The 26,377-nt window shown below is 45.0% G+C and overlaps 2 protein-coding genes across 8 annotated transcripts in view; one reads left to right on the top strand and one right to left on the bottom strand.

The window, feature by feature from the left end:
* Positions 1-3,124: 3,124 nt before the first annotated feature.
* On the bottom strand, positions 3,125-4,316 carry LOC109319592 (prolyl-tRNA synthetase associated domain-containing protein 1-like). The gene is made up of 2 exons (XM_019549273.1): positions 4,170-4,316; positions 3,125-4,080 (listed from the first exon to the last, which is right to left on the bottom strand). The coding sequence occupies exons 1-2, from the start codon at positions 4,275-4,277 to the stop codon at positions 3,640-3,642; spliced, it is 549 nt and encodes a 182-aa protein (XP_019404818.1). The 5' UTR covers positions 4,278-4,316; the 3' UTR covers positions 3,125-3,639.
* A 6,692-nt stretch (positions 4,317-11,008) lies between these two features.
* MTIF2 (mitochondrial translational initiation factor 2) overlaps positions 11,009-26,377 on the top strand; it is a 34,174-nt gene continuing 18,805 nt past the window's right edge. The window contains exons 1-6 of one of the 7 annotated variants that reach the window (XM_019549274.1): positions 11,009-11,110; positions 14,354-14,585; positions 15,792-15,912; positions 19,271-19,448; positions 19,942-20,102; positions 24,388-24,564. In XM_019549274.1, the coding sequence (XP_019404819.1) occupies positions 11,049-11,110; positions 14,354-14,585; positions 15,792-15,912; positions 19,271-19,448; positions 19,942-20,102; positions 24,388-24,564 (931 nt within the window). In that variant the 5' untranslated portion in view covers positions 11,009-11,048. Of the gene's footprint in view, positions 11,129-14,351; positions 14,586-15,791; positions 15,913-19,270; positions 19,449-19,941; positions 20,103-24,387; positions 24,565-26,377 lie in introns of all 7 variants that reach the window. The other 6 variants (XM_019549275.1, XM_019549276.1, XM_019549277.1 and 3 more) reach the window with 6 other exon arrangements.

Here is a 26,377-nt window from a genome sequence, read left to right on the forward strand (position 1 = left end):
CCTGCGGTCTTGTGGTTTGTGGATCCAAAACGCTCAGAAAGTTCATTGAATCTGCCTGCTCGTTGTTAGATGTTGTATTTAGATCTCTTATTTAACTAAAATGTACAAAGGCGCATGTAGCTAATCATCTTCCTATTTACTGTTCAATATAGGTTCTGTTAGCCTAGTTGATCAGCCCATTCTGAACAAACATTTCCCCTAGTGAGGCATCTGCTATCATTCATTGATGGAAAACCTATGATGAATATGCACCTTTTTGGTGGGCAAGAAAATGGGAATTGCCACACCAGGTCACCTGCCCCTCATAATTCAGCTACTGTGAAAGTAGCAAATGTTAAATGCTTCAGCAGTAGATGCTAACAACCGTGCTATGGATATACTGAAATAATCTGCTGAATGGAATTTTTTTTTTCTTAATTCACATCAGTTAATGATTGTCTTAATTTCTAAAAAAAGATTTAATTCTGTTATAAGGAAAAAATGCAACATCATATAATGTACATAAAAGGCTGCCCTTTTTTTGTAATCCTTTGAAGACCTAGGACATATTATTAAAATGCAGCGCAAGTCCCAGAGAGAGATTTCACATTGTATTTGTAGGAGATTCCTTTTTTTAAGAATTCATATATTTTGTTTTTCATGGTCTTTATTACTGTATTTACTCGAACAGAAGATGACCCTCATTAGAAGACGGCTCCTGAATAATTAGATTCTATATATGGGAAAATGTATAAAATTATCATTTTCCAGGTACAGAATCTAATTATTGGCGTTTTGCCTTCAATTTGTCCTCTCTCCTATTGCTACAGCAAGGAAAATAAATCTGGGGGGGTCAGATAGCTCCCTTGTTCTCTGCTTCCTCCCCCTCACCCCAACTTTTTCCCCTGGCAGCTCCTTCCCTGTCTCCTTACTGTCAGACCCTGCTCCCTCTGAGCACTTGGAAGTAAGGAGGAAATTCAAAAACAATCTTGAATTTAAACATGGCTGTAGCAATTTGCAAATAGTACCCATGTACTTAGTTCACCCAATATTGATGCATGTTACCTTTTTTTAAAAACAGCAAGTTTTAGCACAGGTACTGTATGGACACGGCCTTAAGCAGCACTTTGGCACCTACTTACATGTAATACAAACGTTTTTATTATTATTATTTTGTTTCAAAGGCCAAATTAATTCTAGATTCATTTGAGCAAACCCCAATAGTCAAGTTCCAAAATTCAACTGAGCAGAGCTCAATCATCAAGGCTGTGTGGCTCCCTCCCAGACGCATCAGTCTGGGGCTTTGGATACTCCCCAAATCCAGGCATGCATCTTACACGCAAACCCAAGGACCAGAGACCTTGGGGTTCAGCTGCCCCCTGTCTCGCATGATTTTTTTTTTTTTTTAGGTAAATGTTTTCCTGTTCCAAGCCAAATCAATTCCAAGCCCATGAGTCAGTCAAGAACTATGTGGCCCTACTACCAGCCACCACCACCCTGCGCTTCAAATGTTTCAAAATCTTAGCATGTTATTAGTCCAAATTCAAAAGCATGTAGTTCATTGGGCTGGGCCCCACCAGAGTCAACAGCATTACCAGCCATGGTGACCCCCTAGCTCAGTATGTGGGTGTACTCTAAATACCACCACAAGATCAACTTGCTAAATGAACCCCAACTTAAGACCGGAACCTAACGTTCTTGTCACAAGCCCTGGGATGCTCTAAAAATTTATATGCGGATGAAGTGCAGGGCAACCTGGTCTGGCTCCACCTCATGGAAGGCAGGGCCTCACTGCCAGGCTGAGAGAGGGGGTTCCAGAGGGATTCTGGGTAAACTGTTTGGGGTTCCATTTTGTGTTGTTTGCCAGACATTTAAGGCTGGTGGAGAAGCAGGAATCATTGGAAATGGGAAAGAAAGGAACAGCTCAGCTGTCGGAGTGAAGAAATAAAAATGTATGTAATGTAGTGGCTTACCAAAACTTGCAAGACAGCATGGAGGGGAAGGCTGACCATTGTGAATCTACAAATGCCTCTAAATGTGAGCATCTTAGCTATATAATTTATGGTGATGTGGGATTGTTTGTGGGGTTTCCCCCTAACTTGCTGCTTTGGCCTTTTGGCTAAGTGAGTAAGGCTAGGGGGAGTCTGAATTCCAAGGCCTTAGGGCCTAGGACCTGCACAGTAGGATGTTTGCCATGGATTTGGGAGCAGCTGAAGCCCCAGATTGGTGAGTCTGGGAGGTAGGTTATTGGTAGTGTCATATAGACTTGAAAGATTGAGCTCTGCTCAGTCAAAATTTGGGACTTAATTTGGAACCGTTTTGGCCTCAGAAACAATTAAAAAAAAAAAATCAGTATCTCGGCCTTCCAGTTAAGATCAAGCATTTTTGACACCAAGGGGATGGTGTCAACTGGCTATGGCCCACCCAGACCTGGTGCTTGTTCCCTCCTTGGGGAGCAACTGCCAGTTGTTGTTTTTTTTAAGGGCCACAGTCAAATAAAAATCTTGGGTCGTTTTTTCTGGGATAGCACGGCCAAAATTGGACATACAGCTCCAGGTACATGAAATTCTTTTCAATGACCCCCAGATCTTGTGATAATTTAGAATCTCACCTCCGAGATCCATATATGGATAGTTAAACCACATGCAGCTGCTATAACCCTTGTGCAGAAGACGAGCTCAGGTGCCCTTCCTGGAGAGCAGTTAAGGTGGTGAGAGGAATGACTAGGTGGAGACAGTCCATTCCCAAGAACTGATGTGTGGAGAGTCACCATGGACTTGAGCTTCTGCATAACCTCTTAGCAGGTGGAGCTTGGCCTCTGAAACCCTTGTGCTCTGGCTTTTCTGTAGGACAGCAGGTTCTTACTCCCTGAAAGAACAAGCTGGAACAAACTCAACAAGGAGTATCTTGCAGGAATTTCCAGTCCCTGCTGGCTTTAAAGAGAAAAGAGAGAATCTGGCCTTAAATCTGAACTTGGTCTCTCTCTCTCTCTCATTTCCCACAATATATATCAAAGTAGCTGTCTAAACAAAGGAAACCCAAGGGCTGGAATGTGGGACTGATACCAGCAGAGACCCTGTTTCCAGTGAGACAGCAAGACAGAACTAATTGTGAAAATGGAAAGGAAATAAACCTGCACCACAGCTAATAGACACTCAAACGTTTTCTTTAATATAGCAAAGTTGGTTTTCTAGGCAAACCAACTAAATGAAAATGCAGAGGGAGGCATGCCATTTACCTCCCTTTTCATGACTGACTCTGCCACTTGAGAACATGATCCCAGATTTTGCAAATGTTCCAGTACTCCAGACTGAGTCAGTCCCCCCTCTCAACTTTCAGTTCAGCATGAATGAAGAAAAGTTTCTGTTTTATCTGACTTGTTAAGAGAATACTGTAGAGCTGCTGCAGTGGGACTCTATATGGCATAGCAGAGAGGTCAGATTCACAAAACCAAAAAGTAATTTTGTAGCAAAACCAAATGGTTTGTTTTTTTAAGTCTAGAACAATGGGAAGGTTGTGTTTTCATTAGAAAAGAAACTCCGGGTTATAAAATGCAAAGCTGCGGAGTGAAAAACGTAGGTGCCTGCCTGTTATTTGTAAGTAGTTAGTATGTCGTCAGCTAATAAGCCCTGGCAAAATTTGCAGCAGGGTTACATTGGCCTACTTTCCGTTGTCCTCGAAGTGGATGAGGAGAGGATCGTGCCCCGTGGACTTCACAAACCTCAAGAAGTCCTCTGGCGTCAGGCCCATTGTCACGGCATTGGTCATGGGGTGGAAGTAGACCCTGTCATAGCCCCCATCCAAGAAGCCGGCATCCAGCACCAACCTCACGTCCCCACCAGTGTCGCAGAACAGAGCCAAGGGGGTGGCGCAGCCCTGGCCCACTTTCAGCTTCTCCTGCATGGCTTTTTCATCTGCGAAGCGGAGGGTCCCGCTGCCTAGCCCCAACTTCTTGCCCAGGTCATTGAGGTTCACCTGCCGGTCATGCAGCGCCGTCACCAGCCACAGCCCCTTCTTCTTCTTGTCCCTCAGGAAGAGGTTCTTGCTGTGCCCACCCCGCAGGTGCCCCACGTGCCGCATCAGCTCCTCCACAGTGAAGACCTGTTGAGGAGGAAGCGGGGGAAAGCGGTCAAACCAAAGGCCCGCGCGGGGCAGCGACTTCCGGGCACACGGGGAGCCCCCGCCCGCACCTCGGGGTGCTCCACGCAGAGTGGGCTGATGCCCAGCGTCCGCAGCCGCGCCTCCAGCTCCCCCCGCAGCCCCGCGCCCGCCGCCGCCTGCTGCCCCCGCGCCTCCATGTCGGGATCCGGCCGAGCGCGCTGCAGGGCCCCAGCTCCACCCCGCCTCCGGGAGCGGCGTCGTGAGGGCGGCGCCTGCCCGGAGCCAGGTGGCGGGTGCTGTGAGGGGGCGAATACGACAAAAAGAAAGGCTCCACACAGCTGGGGGGGAGGGTTATATGTCCTTTTCATACAGCCCTCTTGCGAATCCCAAATCCTAGTGACCCAAGCTCAGGAAGAGCCAGGGCCTCAGCTCTGTCCTCAGGCGAAGGGGCTTCGCACGGTTTGCAAGAAAGCCCAAGGATGGGCAAAGCTGCCAGGGGAAGGGGCTGCGGAGCCACCGAGCTCTGCAGTTGAACCGCGGCTTCCCCTCACTAACGTGGAGCCCGACACTGCCCTTGTGCTTCACCCACACCGGTAAGGAGTGACCAAGACTTAAGAAGTTGCAAACGAGGCAAGGAAGGAAGCAGGCAGTTAAACCCAGTACCTGGCTGCTACCTCTCTAGACTAGTGGTCTCCAAACTTTTCTGATCGTGCACCCCTATCAGTAAAAACTTTCTGAGCACGCACCCCCAATATATGTATATTTATTTATAAATTATATACATGTACTAATATATTACGTACATTATAAAACACACAAAAAATAGAAATTAAATCGTCATTGTTTTTACTTAGTAATGTGGCTGATGAACAGCTCGTAGTAGGAGCAGAAGTGTCAGCTCTGCCATTGTCTTGTTCACTTGTGCTCGCATTATTAGTATTATCTTCAATCCGCAGTTTCTTTGCAGGAATCTTTTTAAGCCACTTGTCCATTTTGTGAGGGTTAGTTTAGTTAAAACTAGATAATATAATCTGTAAATCCACTTAACCGGGCACATGTAAACTGCAATACGTCGCAATACGCTGAAAGTGAGCGAACGCTTCTTCCCTCGGGATACCTCATGTACTGTACGTGACACGTGACTGTCCGCCATACGGACTGAGTGAGGGTGCTGGTGAGGGTGTATATTAAATATTAGTAAAGCTAAATTTCCTTTTTTTTTTTATATAATAAATAAAAATACAAGGTCTAATATTTTCTTCACACACCCCCTGGGATCATCTTGCGCACCCCACTTTGGAGACCACTGCTCTAGAGGTCCACAGCTTGGCTGGCATCAGACCCGCAGCCCTGAGAGTTTCAATGCCCCCCATTAGATTGCGGTGGCCAACCCATGGCTCTTCAGAAGTTAATATGCATCTCCTTGAATCTTTGCACAAGCACGCGGTGCCAAGCTGCCATAGCCCTTGCGTTATGTGATGTGACACGACTGCTTGCAGAGAGCGCGTTACTCCGGTTGGACTTGGAATTTTGGACCCCAGAGCCACGGGTGGGCCACCCCTAGATCTTAGCCAGCAGGCCGAGAAACGATCTGTAGAGGTGAATTAGTGACTGTGCAGGTTGGCAATGGGAGGGGGTTCGGGCCTCACCACATAGACTTGTTGGCTGTGTTCTGACGCATCCAAGAGACAAGGATTTCTTATTTTGGTGCATTCAGCACCAGCCTTTGATTGGACCAACTGCATGGTTGGGATCAAGTTAGATGAGCTTTTAAATACAAGATTCTTCTTTCGGGGCTCACAAAGATTTCTGGGTTCACTGAGTTCCTGGTTCGTGTAAGGGGGCATGACTGAGTTCACTTGCTAACCTATGCACAGAGAATGAAGGGTTAAATGCCCAGGCAGAGGTGCAGGACAAGATCTGGAAAGAGGGAGGCCAGCAGGGGACCTTGGGGGCTCAAGCTCGAAAAGCCTGGGAAGAGGACAGCAGATCAGTCTTTGGAGGTGCTGTGGACTGTGTTGCCTGGTTTGGAGACAGAGGAACTGCTTAAACCTTTGAAGGGAGGGGTAAAGAACCTCTGGCTGGTACCTTTGCCTCAGTAAATGCCTTTCTTGAAGCCGAGATGTCTGCTTGATGGCTTGGTTGCACTTGGCCTCCCCAGTTAGAAATAAAGACCTCTCAAGAACAGAAGTGGATGGTAGCTCCTGGAATCAGGGCTACAGAGCCATGGAAGGTGAGGGCTGAAAGGCCAAGGTCTCAGAGTGGGGAGGAACCTGGTCTCCTCCCTGCTGTAGAAGGGCTGGCATGGGAAGGGGCAGGGGGCTGAGGAGGGCACTCTGAAAACACAACACGGGTGATCCTGAGCAAGCACCCCCTGCCTTCTGGGGACTTAGTGACACATGTTAAAAGCTTGATTTTTGGTGTCTCCTTTGATAAGGTGCCTTATGCAGAGCTTTGCTCGCTAAGTAGGTCAGAGCCAGATCTGTGTCACACATTCCCCTTTCTGCAGCACACTTCCGCAGTGATTTGCCAGTCAGGATTAAGAAGTGAGAGGCTGTTTTAGAATTTTCCACTATGTTCTTCATCAGTGCATAGGCTCTATTTTCTAGTAAGTGCAGCCTGTGAACAGTTTCAAAGTAGGAAGCTCACTGCAAATGGAATAAATTTGCATTAATTCCTATGGGAGAAAAAAGCTGCAGTTTCAGGCATGAAGCCAAATAACGCAAATCCTGCTTGCCTGCCGATTCAGGAGTGGATGTTTTGCAAGGAAAAATGGTGATTCAAATAAGTGTTTTGAAAATACAACTTGTATTGAATACATTGCATTTTAAATGTCAGCTAGCATTCATTCTTACAGTCTGCCTAGGTCTATCTTTGTTAAGGTTTGTTTGTTTATTTAACTAGGGAGAGATGCAACAGAGATCCCACTATCAAATCATTAATATATCTGCATTCACACACACAGGGACGGTGGAGCCTTAATTAAACTGTAGCCCTGTCATCTGTCATCTGACAGAAGGCTTCAGGACTGTGTTATGTAACTAACCTGTGAAAGGGATTCTTGGTATTTATTTCCTAAACAAAAAGCAAATCCCAATTAATGAGATTATATATGCAAACAATTCAAACACAAGAATGGCCATTTTTATGATAATTCGTCGTGTGAGTGTGGTAAACTGAGGCTCTGGCAAGGATTGGTGCTCCCTTGTATTGGGTCCTGGTACAAACATGAAGTCAGAGATATTCCCTGGCTCCAGTAATTCACAATCCTATGAAATCCAGGGTGAACCAGGCCTGAATTACACAGATAAGAGCAACTAGGGGGCAAAACAAGATAGCAAAATCAATGCAGCAACATCAGCAACTTTTGCTTTTGTTAAATGATTGTTTAGGCTGAGTATAAATCTTATGAGTTAGACTTTTAATTTGTATTAAGATGTATCAATAATTAAAAAGACAGATATTTAAAAAGGTGGAATACTGAGGATTCAGCAAACCTGAGTGTGAACTTTGGATATAATTTACATCATGGCATCCCTTCTAGTAAAAATGAGGCTTTAAAATAGGATACTATACTGACTGGTGCTTATCAACAGATAGATTAAAGGAGGTGCATTATAGGAAAAGTGAAGGCATCAGGATCCAGCTTCTCTTATTTAGAGAGAGAGGGGCATCAAAAGAAAAGCAGAGTGTTTATGTATTAAGGATGTGCTCAATAGCGCAAACAACTTTGTTAATCAAAGCCGATGCACAGATGTAATTTGCAAATTGGATCAGAGGATTAAGAGCTCTGGTTTGAGTGAAATGTTAGGCCACATTAGAGAGGCTATGGAATCGCCCACAAGATCCACATGAGGAGGTGTGGGCAGCTGCTGTAGGTGAGGTGTTGAGGAAAAGCTGAGTTTTTATTACCCACTCAGAAACAGCAGGATTAGGCATGTGGGGAAGGGCTGGGTCAAGTTTGAGACTTGTAGCAACCCCATCTGGAGCTCTTGCTTCATGTATGAAGGAGCCAAGAAGATTTAACTGCATTTGAATTGTTCTCAGTTAATTTGCACCATATAACAACTAGAAAAATCTGGCTGCTGCTCTTTTGAAATGTTCCTTTTGAAAGGTGTCCAATGTATGTGTCCAAGATAGTGGTATTCACAGGTCAGCCAGGCATTTCCATGGCCGGTCCCCACAAATCTGACCTTCAGTCATCTTAATTAGGCACTGAAGAACCAGAGAACTCTCCATAGCTACCTCTTGGAGAAACATTTTGCCGGTTACCAGAAAACAATGTTTAACTTAAAATGTATCTTGTGTTACAAAGAGAGAGATTTTGGCTCTTTTTTCTTGATTCTAGTGTGGTAAAACTAAAGTAATGCAATTGCCTGTTACTAATTTTTTAAAGGCAGGCTTTTCTTGAGAAGACAGGACTCCACCACATTTGAAAGAAATGCCAGTTAACTGTGTACAAGTAACTGTTTCCAAGAGCATAAAGACAGCTGTGCCTCTCTTATAACAAAGAGATAGTAATTATGGACTGCACTCTAGCTAATGCAGGAAAAAAGGTGCAGTGTCCTCACAGCTGCAGCAAACATGGTGATGTGCAGCTGTTTTCTGCCTCAGATCAATCCTATGCACAGGCTCTCCTGCATGTTCTGGCTAGTTGCAGAAATAAATTAGAGACAGCTATGCTTTAGACACCCTTACATGCTCCACAAGCCTGTACACTGTACTGATTTCCCAAGTTCAGCTGCACTTTTTCTGTCGTGATGATTACAGGAAAGCTTTGGAACTAATCTCCCAGTAACTGTCCAGAGCATACAGGAATGGGCTGGCCAGTGCTCACTGTTATCCTTTAGGTTTTCCAGCATGTGCGCGAGAGCAACACTAGTTAGAATTTGATGCACCTCAAGAAAGGAGCTGAATTTTGAAAGCATTAATTTTAAAATATATTGTTTGTGATGTTATATGAATGCATATGGACTTTTAATAGCAACCAGATTTGTAAAAAGTCTAAGTATATGCTCAGCTGCCACAACCACATACATACAAGTTAATATTTATCTATTTAACTATTTATTTGCATGTACATTTACAGGGCCATCCACATGCTAATATGGACAGAGACATGCAGTTTTGCTTTACCCACCAACCATCTGACCAGTAATGAATGACAAAAAATAAATTCAAAACAAGACAAGTAACCTAATATGCAGTTAAACTGAGCATGTGAAAATGTGGACATTTACTACAATAGAAGCAAAAAATAATAAGTGCTGGTTATTTCAAAGAAGGGTTAAAACATAATTGATTACACAGTTCAACAGAAGAAGTTTCTAGAACCTAACCCATCATCCTTAGCTATAGCATCGGAAATACTCTGTGGGCTTCTCCCAGATGTTTTACAAAAATAAGCAACCTACAATAAAGGCTTAATTTCCAACAGTACGCATCTGTGGTTACAAGACATGTGGCTACAACATGTTTCAATGCTAATTAAAAGAGCATTATGGCAATAAATGGAATAATTTCCAGCTGTCAGCAAGAAAGATTAATCAAAAAGCATATTTGCACTGATCCCTAGTAACTATTTTACATTCTAATGTTAAAAGTCCTTCAAAAACAGATTATTCTGGTCTACTCAAAACCCACTGATCATGTACATCACAAGTGGGAACTGCACACCCTGAGGGACAGTTGAGTGATCCCATTTAGTACTTTTGCCTCCTTGAAAACAAAGAAAAAAGGGAAAGAGCTGAAACTATTTGCCATGTCTGATGTTGAACAGACGGGTCCCAGAAGCCTCTGCAGTCATCTCTGGACTCACCTGTGACTTCCCTATTTACTGGAAGAGCCACCCTGGTATTGCCAGCTGATGTTAGACGTACAATTTTTTCACTATAGATGAACACAACATGATTGCTATGTCCATATTCAGTGTGAGGAAAAGGTGCTTACGAGAGGACACAACAGTTCTGAAAGATTTCAACGGCTGCCATAGAGAGGAGGGAAAACACACCTTTTCTCTCTTGCTGCAGGGGGGAGGATATAGACCTGATGTGTTAACTTGCAGCAAAGTAAACTTAGATTGGATATCTGGAAAAAACTTCTTTACTGTTAGGAGCAAGGCAGTGGAATAGATGCAGCCTAGGGAAGTTGTGGACCCTCCATCACTGGAGGTGTTCAAGAAGAGGTTGGACAGCGACTGATCAGGGATGGTATGATCTAGGGCGAGGCCTAGCTATGTTTACATTTCAGTATGGGTATTTCCCACGCTTGTAGGCTCTGCTGGTTGCTCCCCCACCCCTCCCTTTCCTCTGCTATGTGTATATGTGCAGATATCTTTATATCTAGATATAGCTATCTGTCTATACACACGTGTGTGTTTAAGCCTCCCTCAGAGACACTGAGTGTTGGCTATAGCCGACACTAGGGGACGTTGACGGGTGCACCAGGTCTCCTGCTAGGAGCAAAGTTGGGGCTTCTGGCTGCAGGGCCTCTTTTGGGGTGCAGAAGGCACTCCACCCCTCGGTCAGACTCGCAGGACTTGGCGGGGCCTTTGCCTTCCCCTGTAGCAGGGGGCACGGCCCTGGACCAAGACGTCTTCAGCACACATTGGCATTTCAGAGGCGGGACCCGGGCTGCCGCCCTTCCGTGCGGCGTATGGGGTGAGGTGTGCTGTGCTGGGCTGGGCTGGCAAAGGGCGGCGGGTATGAGATACCGGCCGGCCTTGCCGCCGCAGCAACCAGCTCGATAGCAGTAAAAACCCTCTCAGAGCCCACATCTCCAGCAACGCCAGCATCCCCCCACTTATTGCTAGCTGGAGCAACTGGGAGGCAGTCAGGGGGGCGGGGCGGGGCGCGAGGCTGCTCATTGGCCAGTGCGAGAAAGCCCCGCCCCCACCATGTGATGTCCGACGCGTTGCTTCCCGATTGCTTCTGGGTTGGAAGGTCGCCTGCCCTACTTCCTGTCCTCAGATGAGTTACTGTGTTCTCCGGCCCGGACGGGAGGGCGGCTTGGGGGCCTGGCACGAGGTGAGGTGAGGTGAGGTGAGGGGCGGGGCCGGGCCGGGCCGGGCCGGGCCGGCCGGCTCCCTTGAACGCTCCGAGCGGCGCGTGTCGTTCCCCCTCCGCCCCCAGCCAACGACCCCTGGCAGCGTGCGGGGGGCGGGACTTCTGCCCCAGGCCAGGGGGAGGCGCCCATGGAGGGGGGCTCCTTGTCTAAGCACGTGGCAGGAGTGTGCAGTTTCCCAGCTCTGCTGGGCCAGATGTTTGTTGGCAGGGGAGCCGTGGCAGCATTCATTGCCCCCCACTGCCAAGTGTCCAGTCTCTGGGGATCCCTGTGGGCCAGATCCAGTGTGGGGTCAGGCTGGCACTCTGTATGGCATCCATGGATCCAGGCTGCACATGCCAAACCCCTGCCACTTGTCCAGTTCGCTGGGCTGCAAGGTTGGCAGCACCTCCTGTAGCTGCTTCACCCTTGTTACCTGCTGAAGGGATGATCCATTCTCCCCTAACATCAATGCTTTTCAGTTAGTCAGCTCCTTGCAGATCTCCTTGGGGATCTGCCTGACCACTAACTGGCTATTCGCAATCTCCTAACTGGTTCAGTGTGGGCTGAGGTGAAACTTACCTGTGCTTTATGCATCCTCTGAAACCACCGGAAGCAGTCCAGGGTGCTGTCCTTTTGTGTCAGCTGCCGGGTGTTTGTAGGAGTCTTTGCTCCCTTTTGTAAAATGTCTTTAAAGCTATACCTGATGTATTAAAACAGCAAAAACCTGATTTGGAAAAGCAAGGACATCCCAGTGTTCCAGTTGGGCATTGTCATTGTTGGCTGTTTTTTTAAATAATCACTTTGGATGTTCAGTAACTTATGCACACGTATGTAAGACCTACATTTCATGAAAATCTGCAGCAAATGAAAAGTTTTGGCCTTTGTTTCAAATTCTGAAGTCTTCAGTTTTTACTGCTGCTGAAGTCAGTGGGGAGTTGGACTGAAGCCTGCATTTCAAGATTTGCGTTGCAAGTCGTATGTGCCTTATTGGCTTTGTGTGCCTCACAAATGAGAGGAGTCCAATCCAGAAAAGCATCTGATCTTGAGTTGACAAGATTCCTTGTCGGAGGGCAAGGATGATAACAGTAAGGTCGGGTGATTGGTCAGTAAGTCATTCATATCTTGAGTCCAGTCCATTTTCTTGATTTCTTACTGGTTGTCTGGTTACTGCCTTCTGCTTGGTGTCACAGGCATTGCAAAATAAATGAGTTTTAGAGATGGCTGTGGATATAGTGGAATTCAGCAGTTCAGACAAAAATGGCTACATGGAAGATGGCACAGGAATGTCTGTGAGAGAAGACACTGGGCATCAAGACTGGTAGCATGGTTTAAACCAGGCATGTCAAACTGAGGGTCCACAAATTGGATCTAGCCCACAGAGCTGCATGATCCAGCCTATGGATCTTGAACTGATCCGTCATGCAGCACTGGCGCTGCATGTGGCACAGGAGTCAGTCTGAGATGTGAGCTCCACCTTGTGACTTTGCCAGACCAACCCTGCACACTGGCTCTGGGGTCAGGCCATGTGTGCACAGGGCCAGCATGCACTGCCTGCAGCACAGGGCCGGCATGGGGAGCACACTGCACATGGTGCCTTGCTGAACCAGCCCTGCTCACTGGCACAGGCGTGGCTAGATCTGCCTCGGAGACCTGAGTTTGACACCCTGAGTCAAGGAAATTTAGTTGAAGAAGCCTGGCGGGAGTGTGGTGATGTGGCGCTTTTGAGCATAGAGTAGACCACGTTTTCAGGTGGAAGATGACAGAGTTAACTTGGAGAGATCAGTTGATGTGGAAGTAGCATCCCAGATGCATTAAAAAGGTTGAGTGTTGCACTCCAGGCTAAGATCTGTCTGTGTTATGCAGATCTGGTTTGATATGACTGTGCTGATGTCATTACACTGGCGTAAACCTTTAGAGATGATCATTCAGAGCAGGGCTTATGCAAGATGCAGTTTGCTTCAGTATGTAAAGTATTTTGTACCATTGCAGCATGCTTATAGTTAGACACCTACACCAATATAACTGCTGGAGGTGTCTAACTGTATAGCAAGGGCCACATCCAATATAGTAAGACCAGCATGAATTTTATATTTGTAGATTGGCAATTCTCAGGCAGGGTACTATGACATCTTTTGAAGGATGTTGCGGTGCCTGGCTCCTATGCAAGGTATGCACCTGTGCAAGGAGGCGCTTGTTCCTTCATCTGCTGGGCAGCCTGTGGACAAGTGCCACCCTGGTACACCATTTTCTACAGCCCCTTCCATCAGCTCTGGGAGCATTAGAGGAGTAGGGGAAGAAGTTGAGCTAAAAAATATAACTCTTGCCATCCACTCATCCAGCAGCCCCTGTACTAACTGCACCTGTTCTTGGAGCAGTTTGCCTTGTTGCAGAAAGACGCATGGGGGGGCTGTGTTTTTTTAGCCTGGCTCGTTCACGCGCTCTTCCCATGCTCTCAGAGTTGGTGGGAGAGACTAGGGAATAGTAGCTCTAGTTGATAGCATTCAAGTCCCCAGAAGAGCAGCTCTAACTGCATGGGCTGTGCTCACTTGCTCAGGTACAGACTGTGGACAGGCTGTCCGTGTGTGCTGGAAAGAGCGGGACATAGCAGAGTCCTGCCCTGAGCTGGCACCAGCCCCTGCACCTCCTGCAGCCACTGTCATCCCCTTCTACTTCCTGTAAGCATAGTTGTCTCCTTCAGGAGTCTAAATATCCACCCTCAAGCTCCCCAGTGCCTTACCAGACAACTGCTGCCAGTGCTGCCTTGCTTTCATGGGTGCGGTGCCCACTGCTGTCCACACTGCCACCTTGTGAGATTTGTTTTTTAAAGGTATCATGGGATGCAAGAAGTAAGCACTGTAAAAAATAACTTAATTTTTAAATGCAGGTGCCACTGATTTCCAAAAAGTTTTGAAGAGGCTCTGGAGTCTGAAAAAGTTAATAAGCTCTGTTACTAAGTAAAATCAAAGAGATGTGAAAATAGATTGCAAGTAACTCATTGACTTGTGAACGGAGACAGAAAGGACAGAAACTTTTGAAATGAGCAAGAAGAAATGATGGAAAATATCTGAAAGAAAATACTGCAGTTGCTAAATATATTTTGCTCGTTTGATCTTTTCAAGAAAATGTTTTCTTTTTTCTTCCTTAGATTGCTGATTTCGAAGTATTGCTAAATTGGGAGATACTTTTTAAAGTTGAAAGTTGTTTTTCAACCTGTCCTTACTCTTCACAGTAGAAAAATGAACCGAGCAGGAGTGCTGAAGTTGGAAAACCTGGTCCAGTTACACTGTGCTTGCCGCCAGCTGCATAGTCTGCCTTACCGGAAAGTTCACAGGGCACAATGGAAGCCTGTGCGCTCGTCTGCACACCCTACATTGCCAGCTCAGCTGTACCCACAGCTCTGGCAAACAGACAAATTTGGCAGTGTTGCATTATTACAATATAGGCTTTTAGCTACAAACATGGTAATTAACTGTTCCAACAGTTACTTTATTTTCTATCTGAAAGTACATGGTACAAGAAATCAGTCTGAGCATTTTCATTATATAGATAGAAGCTCTATTTGTAGTGAATTTATTGCATGCAGGGTAAAATTACTCTGGATCAGTGCTTCCCAAACTTTTCCTCAGAATGGCCCCTTACTCCCAACCTGCAGCCCCATGGCCCTGCCAGTGCTGCTTACTTCTGACCCACAGCCCCCTGGCCCTGCTGTTGCTTCTCCCTCCCAACCTGTAGCCTGCCCCCCCCCGGTGCACTAAAACCAGGGCCCGATGCCCCCTGCCCTACCTCAGCACCCAAGCCCTGGCTGCCGCCTGCTGGGAGGGGCAGCTGCTGTAGCCTGAGTGGAGTTTGGAGCCTGGCTCCTGCACCCCCTCCCCTGTCCCCTTCCCTGTGGGCAGCATGGCCAGAGCAGAGCCCATGGGGAGGGAGGATGCAGGCTGCCTGCTGCAGGCTTGGGGCTCCCTTCCCTGCTACCCTGCCCCCTGGGGGCTCCATGGCCCAGCAGGCAGGACCTGATGTAGGAGGGAGCACTGCACCGCCATTGCCACCAAGCTGAGGTGCTCCCTGTCTGCCCAGTAGCAATGGGGGCACAACTCCATGCGGTTACTGCCACACTTCACTTTGGAGGCCATGGTGGTGTGCTCCCTCCTGTACTGGGTCCTGCCTGCTGGACTGTGGAGGTGGCTCCTGTCTAGAGCTGGTCCAGTCCCTTTGCAGCCCTATGCCCCACTGAGGGTGCAGAAATCTTACAACCTTAACCGCTGATGTTGCAACCTCATTTGGGGTAGGGACCCACAGTTTGGGAACTATTGCTTTAGCTAGAGAAGTTTTTCTAGAATTATAAGACTAATGCAAATGAATTGCAATTTCTTTCCCCCCTCCCAAATATGGTCAAGTAATTGAAGTAATATAAAACCAGATGTTGTGACACCAGTTGGAAAGAAAAATTGATTAGAAGTGAAAGTAAAAAAAATATTTGATTGACTTTCAGTGCTCTAGATGAAAGAGAAGCAAAAATAGCATTGAGTAATTTTTATAGTTTCTTGAATAATTTTAATATGTAAAGTAGATGAAGGAATTGGTTTAAAACTCATTTTTAAGTTTTCATTCTTGTTTTTAATAATTTATTTCTTAATTTATCTTAATGTACATATCTAACTCCTTTGTAGTGGGGAAAAAAAGAAAAATGGAAATTACCATCAGTACAACCTAAAGTTAAAAAAGTAGTAGTAGAAATATGGCATAACATGACTGTTGAAGAACTTGCAAGAGTTATGAAAAAAGACATAGGTGAGTTTGTTTCTTCTTTTGAAAAATATTTCAGAATTTTGTGAAATACATACATACACATACACACACACACACATACTTTAAAGCAATAATGGAGTTTTAAAGAATGATATGGGGAATAAAGCTGTGCGAATAGGGAAGTATTCAATTTGGATTTGGCTGATTCGGAGGACAGTGATTCAGTACAGTGATTTGACTTGCTGTCTGCATTTGATTCAGCTGAATCAGAGATTCGGATCAGCCGGGGGAGAGGCGGGCACAGCTGGGTGGCTGCAGGTTCTCCCAAAGCTCCTCCAGCTGTGCCTGCTTCTCCCCGGATGCGGGAGGGAGCTGTGGCAGAAGCCCCCCATGGCTACCCTGCCCGGCCCCATCCCCTGCCTGGCGCTAGCCTCCCATCATGTAAAAAAATAAAAAAAAGCTCTGCACTCACCAGCTGTAGCAGTGGTGATCAGGATCCCTGAGGGCTCATGGCAGAGGCTCCTCACTGCAGCATGGGGCCCTGGAGGGCAGTGGGGATCACCTCCCTGCTTGGCACCTGTCACATTGGGCAGGTGCAGCGCGGCTCAACAGGTTGCTGCATGCTCCCTGGGAGCTGGGGTGGCTTCAGCACTCAGCCGGAGCCTGGCACCACTCAGCCCCAGCTCCCAGAAGGTGTGAGGTGCCCTGCCAAGTCACACTGTACCCACACCATGGGGCAGGTGCTAGGCAGGGGTGGTGATTCCCACTGCCCCATGCTACACAGGTGACGGGTCTCTGCCACAAGCCCTCAGAGGCCCTCATTGCTGCTGCTACATCTGGTGAGTGCATTGGGCAGGGCAGCTATGGGGGCTTACCATTACCAGCCAGAAGAGCCATGGGAGAACCTGCAGCTGCCCAGCTGTGCCTGCCATTCCCTGGCTGATCTGAATCTCTGCTTTTCTGAATCAATCTGGAGGCTTCAGATTTGATTTGGACTTTTTAATGGGTCTCCTGATTCAATTCGAATTTGGAGATTTGGCCACTGAATTGCCTCCAAATCGAATTGGCAACCAAAGTTTCACACAGCCTTATGGGGAATGTTTCTCTACAGCAGTGGTTTTAAACCCTTTTTCATTTGTAGACCCCTAAAAAATGTTGAATGGTGGTGTGGACCCCTTTGATTGTGTGACTATTCACATACTTTTGATTTTAACATAATCATCTTTTGCAGACCTTAGACATAGTCTGTGGACCCTCAAGGGGTCTATGGACCACAGATTGAAAACCACTGCTCTAGAGTAACACTTATTTACCAGCATCCACAATAAATCACAGTGCCTATTGTCAGGTAAGTTTTTCTGTATATCCTTGTGTTAATAAAATAAAAAGAAAATGCTTTGTAGATGCACAATTCTTTTTCTTCTGTGTATATTTCCAGCTTTTTTTTTTTTTTTTTTTTTTTAATGCTCTGATCCTGTTACCTGGGTTTTCTTTTCTCTTTCTCATTCTGCACCTTTTTTAATGAACAGGTAGAGAACTAGTTTAACACCAGGCCTCTTTAGTAAAATGTTCTACCTGTTATGTAAATTGACTGGAAATTGTGTAAGTGTTTCAGTGCAGAGCTGTAGGGCTGCTGTAACTACAGTGTTAGCACATCTTCACAGAAGACCTCACTTGAAAAAAGGTTCAGGTGTTGAGAGGTTCCCAGCCCGAAAATTTATGGTAAAAGACAAAACAGAAATTGGGGCAATTATAATACTACAGAGCTATAATAATGCACATCTTGACTTTTTACAGGCAAACAAGCTGTTATAATTCCTCTCTTTTAAAATGCCAGGTGTCTGTTAAATAGAAGTATTTAGGCTTCATCAGTGTTGGGATTCTGCGTCAACTCCAGCTGTTGATGTAGCTGCAGTATTGCAAAATGTGGAATACAAAGAAAGCTAAGTTTGTTTGTTTTTTTTATAATACTTGAGGTTACATGTGCTTAAAACAGGTGTAACCTCCACCCATGCAAGTTGCAACTTTCCTTGTCTGTGCTGTGTGGGTTGCTGGTTCAGCTGTAGATGAGTGACATTAATGTTTATTTCAAGTGCAGCCTCTAGGACATCTTAGATCATCAAAGCCAGAGAATAATTGTAGCACCTACATATTCTTGCGGGGGAGGGGATGGGGGAAAGGGGAGTGTTTAAAATCTAATTCTGTACTTGTGTAAAATTCCACCTCAGCAGCCTTTCTCAGTTTGTGCTAAGAACAAAAAGAATCTGCCATGTCTCTGTGTCTGAGGGATCTGCTGACTCATTAAGATTTCTAATGGTGCTCATGTCACTCATTAGCAATTCTTAATTGTTGCAATGTGTTCTGCATTTCTGATACCAGAGAAGGTATGAACAGTGGCATGAACAGATTTGCTTGAGATTCCTTTCAGTAGCACTTTTGCAGCCCTCCAGTTTATGATGATGAGTCTTAACTTTGAGCTGAAGCAAAGAAAAAAAAAAAGATCTGTTCTAGACTTTTAAAGATATTTCTTAGATAACTGCAAAACAAATCTAATTTGTATGGGGCACTTGGTGTGACTTCTAGTGCATTGGGATAGATTAGGACTACGGAGGAAGTAATTTTGAAAAATAAATCCATTTGCTCACAACTGTATTAGTGTTACCTAAGCTATGGTATGAAATTTAGACTTCTTATGAGCTCTGGAGGGTAAAATTTGGCACTTAATTTGGGCTGCTTTCCATTTACAATTTAAAAGGACCTACTCCTCTCCCATTTACAATTGCATTGTATACCTCTGACATTTACTGTAATGGAGCCACCTTGGAAAGTCATGCAAGGGAAGTATTTTAGCAATTTCTAGTAGACTGTAATAGCTGGAACTAAGGCAACAGAACCAGTATCTTGTGATCAGCTGATTCCCTATGGACTATAAGCAATTGTTTTGGCTATTTCCACTGGTTCAGAGAACTTTAAGTTTTAATGCTATATGTGTATGGTATGTGCAGGATATAAAGCACACTGTTTTTAAATGGTAAGCATAAGAATAAAATAGGCATAGTATTTAATGAGACTTTGATTTCCGAAAATCTTACTTAAGTTATTACAGGAACTTTATAAGCAAAAATACTTTCTGAATAGAATACAATGGGAAATCATAAATCAACTATAAAATGTATAAATAGTTCATTTATATACCGTATGTGTAGGAAAACTGTGAAAGCTGCCACTTTTTTTCTTTACCTAATTTGCTTTTCCTTGAACTGGACTGTTGGATGAAATATATGTTGGATGAATATATGTACTAAATATATGTTGGATGAATATATGTACTAAAGGTTACTTCTGTCCCATGTGTTTTGGAGGATCAAGTTTGAATTGTCTAATTTATTTCTTTAAACAGACGATGTTTATGAAGCCCTGTTGAACATAGACATTGACCTAAAGTCACTAACATCAAAATCAGTCTTAAAAGAAGTGTGGGTAAAGGAAGCTATTGAAAAATCAGGGATGAAGTACAAGTGGGCAGAAGTAAAGAGAGGTAAAGAGAAAATGAGAGAAAATAAAGATGCTGTAAAAAGGTAAAATTTTGATTGCTCTCTTTGACTGTGTTAATTGAAATAATGTATTTTATGCCAGTATCTTCCTAATGATATTAAAATAGTAACTTAGGAAATGATACATAGCTGATAATTAAAAAGTACATTTTAAACAGGTTAAATGCTTTGCCCGGAAACTTAATGTAGGAATTCTGGCACTTTATTTGTGTTTTAGATGTTGATTTTTTTTTTATGCAACTTCTTAACAAACTGTCTTTGCTTTCTCCAGTTAGTTGCTGTATTAGATGATGCAGAAATAACAAGCATTGTTATAAAGGGAACAAAATGCTTGAATTTAGTTATGATTACTTTTTTTTTTCCTATGCGAAGAATTGGGGAGAAGCTTGACTGACCTATTCAGCATTAAGCAATGATTCATGGCTGCTGACTCTGCATAACAATTATTATCACCCTAAATATTACACAAATAATGTTTCTGGTATTTGCAAAGCAAATGTTTTGCTGTTAATTGTAGGCCTCCTGCAGATCCAGCTTTGTTAACCCCACGACCTCCAGTTGTTACTATTCTGGGCCATGTTGATCACGGGAAAACAACTTTACTTGATGGTCTGCGAAAAACTCAAGTGGCAGCAATGGAAGCAGGAGGCATCACCCAACATATTGGTGCCTTTCTTGGTATGATTTAACCATATATATCTGAGTTTGCTATGCATTGTTTACTATAATAAATACATTATAATCAGTTGTAATGTATTGCTGCTTTGCTTACAGTTTATTTGAAGAACAATGCGTGCAAGGTATGCTCTATAGTAGTGGTTCTCAGCCTATTTGCCATAGTGGGCCACATTTGCAGCTCTCAATGTGTTATGTGGGCCATACCCATGCAACTTAACTTGTGTATCCGTTTAAAAGTATTTTGTGTCTGTTATCTGAAAATAATCCAATACAAATTAATATTTTGTAATGCCTCTCATTTCAACGTTGTCAAATGTCTTTACTTATTTTATTTAAAAAAAAAAAAAAAAGTCACATGGGCCACAGCAGTGTGCTAATTGTGCCATGGGTTGAGAACCACTGCTCTATAGCAGTATGATCTTGCTGCAAATCATAAGCCATGCTGCTTGGGTGCAATCTAAAAGCATTATGCAGATGGTCTGCACTGTAGATCTGGATCACTTGGGAGCCATTAAAGATCCTGTGACACTTTTTGTTGAAATGGGGATAAAGATACCCCTGTTTCTAGGCCCCACTACAGTTTGGTTAAGTGTAGCATGCCTGCCTAAAATTCCCCTCATAGTCCCTATTGCTTATGCCATGGGCCAACAGCCTTTTTCAGGCGGCATGCTGGGACAAGTCAGCTCCAGGCCAACCTGAGCCAGATGGCTTTGCAGCACACTGACAGCAGGGGGCTTTCCCTGTGCCCTTGCTGGATCCAGCAAGCTGGAACTGTGCTTGTACTGCCACTGCTTCTCTCAGCCACTCATTCCCCAGCTGCAGTGCAAGTGCAGCTTCCAGCCAGCAAGAAGCTGTGCTGGGGTTGGGCAGGGGCCGAGTAGTTAGTGGGAGCAGTGGAGACGCAGCTCTCCAACCCCTCCGAGCGAGCTCTTTTCTGGATGGAAGCTGCTCCTGTGCTGCTATTGTTTCTCCCAGCCCTCTGCTTCCTGGCTGTGATGTGAGTGCAACTTCCACCCAGGGGGGCTGCACTGGGGCTGGAACTAGAAACTGCTTCCACTTCTCCCTTTCCTGGTACATCTTTCCATCATCTGGATGCTGCATTTGCACTGCAGTCTTGGGGAGAGGGGAGGGAGAGAAGCAGCAGCAATGCAGATGCAGTTCGTAATTCCTAGTTGCCAGGCCTGGTGCAGTTCTTTGCTGCCCAATCTCAGCAAGGGCACTGGCAAACCCTTCAGCTCTGTGGGCCAAATGCTATTGAATAGCTTATGCTATTTTCTCTTGGTGTCTTAGAGAGGTGGTATGGTCTAGAGCAGCGGTTCCCAACCTGTGGGTTGTAACCACAAATGGGGTTGGAGCATCGGCGGATGGAGTTGCAATAAATATGCCCCCTGAGATTTCTACACTCACAGCGGGATGTGGGGCTGCAGCTAGGACAGAGCATCTCCAGGCAGGACTCGCCTCTGTGGCTCAGCGGGTGAGACCCGTTGTGGGAGGGAGTGCCGTAGCACTATGGCCACCGAAGTCAGGCACGGCAGCTGTGGCAGTGCAGAGATGTGCCTATGCTACTGCCAGGTAAGCAAGGGACTCCTCAGATTGGTAGCCATGGCGCAGGGCGGGGAGTCTCAAGCCTACAGCAGGCAGCCTACATCTTCCTCTCTCCCCACCAGGCTCTGCTCCAGAGAAGCTGGGCTCTGCACTCCACTCTGGCCACAGCAGCTGCTGCCTCCTGTGGATGGCAGCCAGGGCTCTGGTGCTGCTATGGGGACAGGGGCTGGGGGCCCTGGGGCACCTGGAGGAATTTGGAGGGCTGTGGGTGAGTGACACCTGGGGTTGTGGGGGGGCTGTGGGTTGGGAGTGAGGGGTCATGCTGAGGAAATGGGGTCACGCTGAGGAAAAGTTTGGGAAGCCCTGGTCTAGCGTATAGGATACTGAAATCAGAATTGGCATATGTTTGTTCTGCTCCCACCAATTGTGACCTGGAGGCAAAGTGCTAAGAGATGATTTGCCCATTTTCCTTTGTGCATTTTTGTTTATGAATAGATGGATGATAGTGACTTTTCCTAGTGAATAAAAAATTATTGAAGTTTATCTATAGATGTGTAGATATAGATATATATCTTAGAGGTCCTTGGCAGTGTTTTAAATTTGTTCTTGCCTGTTTCTGTTGAGGACATGACTTTCCCATAGCTAGTAATTCTTAATGAGCTCTTAGGTTTGCTCAGTATTATGTCCACACTGACTTCTTGACAAGACTGGAGGCCAGATGCTGTAGCAATGGCCTCAGTTAGTCTGTTTTGTATAATCCTAGCCATATGTCCTGCCCACACTGAAGTTGTTGGAATTTCACCGCATTTCTTATACATGATTTTTTCATAGCAATTAGACTTTTCTCCATACACTTTCCCATTTCTAGTCTCAAAATTCATATCTTTAAAAATGTTTATTTTATTTTTGAAAGTATTTAGTTTCCTCTCATCTTCTTCTATCTCTGTTTTTCATAATAAATAACCCAGGAACTCATCCAAATACAACAGTAGGCTTTTATAATCTTGTATACCAGGGGTGTCAAAGATCAGGCTGCAGAGCCTTATGGCCTGTGCAGCTTGTGGATCTCAGACTGGACCCTCACCTCTGAACTTGGTGTGTGGGGCTGAGTTGGGTGCATGCATGCAGCATACCTTCATCATATAGTAGAGGCTTGGTCTTCCCCAGGTGTAAAAAGTTGCTACAGCAATAGTTAGCAAGCATTCATGCTTGGTATTGACACCTTTTATTTTTATTTGTTGTTCCTTTTGAAGATTGTTATTAGTACTCCTTGCTTCTAGGTAAAAGTCCATTTATCTTGCCACTTCCTTTGAGTCTCCAGTTGTTCTTTCTATCTCCCTGGTAGCCAAGTAATTAACATATAGGTAAAGTTAGGATAGGCCATTTAAAATCACTCTGCCCTGCAAATTTCATAATGATTGTACCAGTTGCTCCATAGTCACAGTAAACAATTCCAGGGATACAGCATCTCCCTACTTTAATCCCAGTTTGATAGTGAGTGGGGCACAGCTTTCACTTCCTACATATACCCCGCTTTTTGAACTGCAAATACCCACTTGTACAGTCCTCATAATTTTTATCAGGGATACCAATTTTTTCACTGCATCTACAGGTCATCCTAGAGTATAGCTGTCCTGTGTTTTCTTAAAAGCTGTAAAACTGTATGTATGAAGATAGGAAATTGTTGTAAGGTAGCTAAAGACTTGTGCTTCATTTCAGAAGTCTCCATGTTTCTTATGTGAGGTGGAAGGAGGGGTGTTCATGTAATGCCAAGTGTTTTACGTTTCTTGATGAAAGGTACCATGGCTGAGACTTTTTCAAAAGGGCCTAGGGCAGTAATAAGGCACCTGGCTTCCATTTAAGTAGGAAGATAGGGCTGGAGATGGTTTCCTGGGCAATCAAGTCCAGTCTGTACATAGGTAATTGTTAATCAAAGGAATCTACAAGTTAGTACTTTGCACCCCTACATACAGCCTCAAGAAACAATATTCAAAATACCAGAAACCCCCTATAAATATACCATAAGCAAACATACGGGAGATGAGGGCACTGACAGTGCCTTGCCACTGCAGTGACAGTGAAGGCCTTGTTTAACGCTTGCTGAGAAGTTTCTGGAGAGAGAACTGTGCTCTATGCTATAGAGAAGACAAAACCTTCCACAGACCATGCCAGTCTGACTTAGAAGAAAAATTTTTCCATGACCCAAATTTAGTGATTAGTGTGACCCTGAACAGAAAATCAAGACTCTCCTAACCAGGAACCTGTGGGTTTTGATATCAGCTGGAGCACCAGCTCATCTCAGTTTAAAAAACCCTAGCTTCAGCTGTGGCCATGTAGAGTGGATGCCTATCTGCTGCAGGCTCCTTTTGACAATCCCAACATGTATAAATGTATCATTGATCTAAACTACCATTTGGTGTGTCTCCCAGTCCCAAAAGGCAGCACCATTATGGAAAGGCATATGAGCTTAAAATACTTGGGAGATCATTTTTATATTACCTTTAGGATGTACCACACTGTCATTACTTAGGGCCTGTGCTCATTAGCAGATTTCTTTGTTGTTTTTTGGAAGTTTTATTTATATATATATATATATAATATGCATGCTATGAAAAAGTAGTCTGTGGCTTCAGTAGGCTAGAAAAGCCATTTTTAAAATAAAAATGTATCCTTTAAAATGATGAATGTTGCGCACTACTTTTCTTTAAAATGTACTGTATTTTAAATTGTGTTTTGACAGTTCATCTGCCTTCTGGGGAAAAGATAACTTTCCTTGATACTCCAGGACATGCTGCCTTTACAGCAATGAGGGCAAGAGGTGCACATATTACCGATATTGTCATACTGGTTGTAGCGGCAGACGATGGAGTAATGGAACAGACTGTAGAGTGCATTCATCATGCTAAAAATGCCAAAGGTACTGTGCATATTTTAACCCATTAATATGTTGTTGTTTTTAGGTATGCTAATGTACAGGAGTATATCATACAAGACCAAGTTTCTGTAGTATATTCCAAGTTCTTGGCTTATAGCTGCACTCGGAACCTTTTTCAGTATATTTTCTTGTCTCCGTTATTTTTGAGAGAGACCTAAGGCTTCCCAGAACTGTGCCAAGTGGTCTCCTTAGCTCAGCGAGCTTCTTTTTCTTTTTCCTTAAGTTGTCTGGATTCAGGCTGTTCCCTCTGATGGTACTGTGCCTGCCCTAGACGGGCACAGTGCCCCTACAATTTAGAGAAGTCCCATATTCTTAGGAAGATGCACAATTTACAGATTATTCACTTCCCCTACCTGGAAGGAGCATGAAGCTAAACTTCAGATTTACCTCCTGGGTAAATTTAAGTGGACAGCCTCCTAGCCTGAAAGGCAGAACCCCCAGGGCAAGTTCCTGCTTGGGAGAAACCATCTTTGTCATAAGTGCCAGAGAAGTCATCTTTTGGAAATCGCAGATCTAAAGATGATTCCAAAGGAAAAGTACCTCTCAAAACGGGGATCATCACCTTTTCTCCTCATCTTTCCTGAATCTGATATCTCATGGTGGGTTCTTACAAGTCTCATCAGTGTCCTGGCACTCAAGTCCCCCCATCAACATCCAGTTGCAGAGAATTCACCCTTTCAGTGCCTAGGAAGCACAGGGATGAGCTTGCTTTCTGGGCCTTCTCAGCTGTTTGACTGCCTCCTCATCTTCACAGGTCCAGTGCATCAGCCTTGCCTTACCAAGAATGTCTGTGCCAAAGTTGGCTGTTCCACCAAGATGCAGTGCTCCTTCGCGGCCCCCTGCTAGCTCATCCCATCTGCTAGTGGTTCTTTAACTTCTGGGCATTGAGTATCCTGATGATCCAGCCAGAACTGGATTCTCTGTTGCCTGCCCTGGCTGTGTTGCACAAATCCTAGATTCATCAGTTCAACAACAACTGGGGAACTGACCCCAGCTCTGGGCCACCTAGCATCACCAGTTGAAGGTCTCCATGTCAGACTCTTGTCTTTCAACTCTGAGAGTGGCTGTGAGTCTAAGTATGCTTATTTGTTCGTTTCCTTCTGTGCCAGAAGCATTGACCACCACTTCATGCTTCCTGGTTTCCTGCATAGGGGCCTTTTCCTGCTTTTTCAATGTGGCTTCTTTGATTTCCCACTCAAACTCCAGAAGCTAGTCACACTCCTTAGGCTACTGTTCATTAGCTTCAACACTTGCAGCTTTTGCCTATCCATCTGAAGTCACATAACATTTAAGTGCCTCAGATGCATGCAGGCCTTGTGGATGATCTGTTCCCTTGGGAGCTACGTTCTTGGTATCAAGATAATGGTTTTGTTGTTTGTCAAGTGCTTCTTTGCCTTGCATGGGGAAGGACCCTGCCAGTGCCTTCAGGAAGTCACATTTTCTCATTCTCATCCATTAGTCATATTGTAACAAAGTCTCCCTCATGGGTGAAAAACACACAGGAATGACATTCAAACAGTGGTGTCTGGTCTACCAAGGAGGCCAAGCTGCATATCAGTTTTTTGAAGCTCAGGTTGGTACACAGAGCCTGTCATGTATTTCTGCATCCTATCACAGGACAAAGTGTTCAGATTATGACAGGCAGTAACACTATAGTATGTTAGCTTTAAACTAAGCCCGCTGGGGGATGGGGGGACTACTGCTCCTGCTGGCCTGCTGAACAGCCCTTGCAAAGCTAGCGGACCAAGGCACTTAAAGGGGCACTTAAGGGAGCCCACCCCTGCCCCAGCCCTGG

The sequence above is a fragment of the Crocodylus porosus genome, unplaced genomic scaffold (genome assembly GCF_001723895.1).
Source record: "Crocodylus porosus isolate Cpor-Errol unplaced genomic scaffold, CroPor_comp1, whole genome shotgun sequence".
Lineage (NCBI taxonomy): Eukaryota > Metazoa > Chordata > Crocodylia > Crocodylidae > Crocodylus > Crocodylus porosus.

Excerpts from the sequence above, each read along its gene's own strand:
- LOC109319592 (XM_019549273.1), bottom strand. The coding sequence starts at position 4,277 with ATGGAGGCGCGGGGGCAGCAGGCGGCGGCGGGCGCGGGGCTGCGGGGG. Across the intron at positions 4,081-4,169 it reads TCTGCGTGGAGCACCCCGAG|GTCTTCACTGTGGAGGAGCT; the intron begins GTGCGGGCGGGG and ends CCTCCTCAACAG.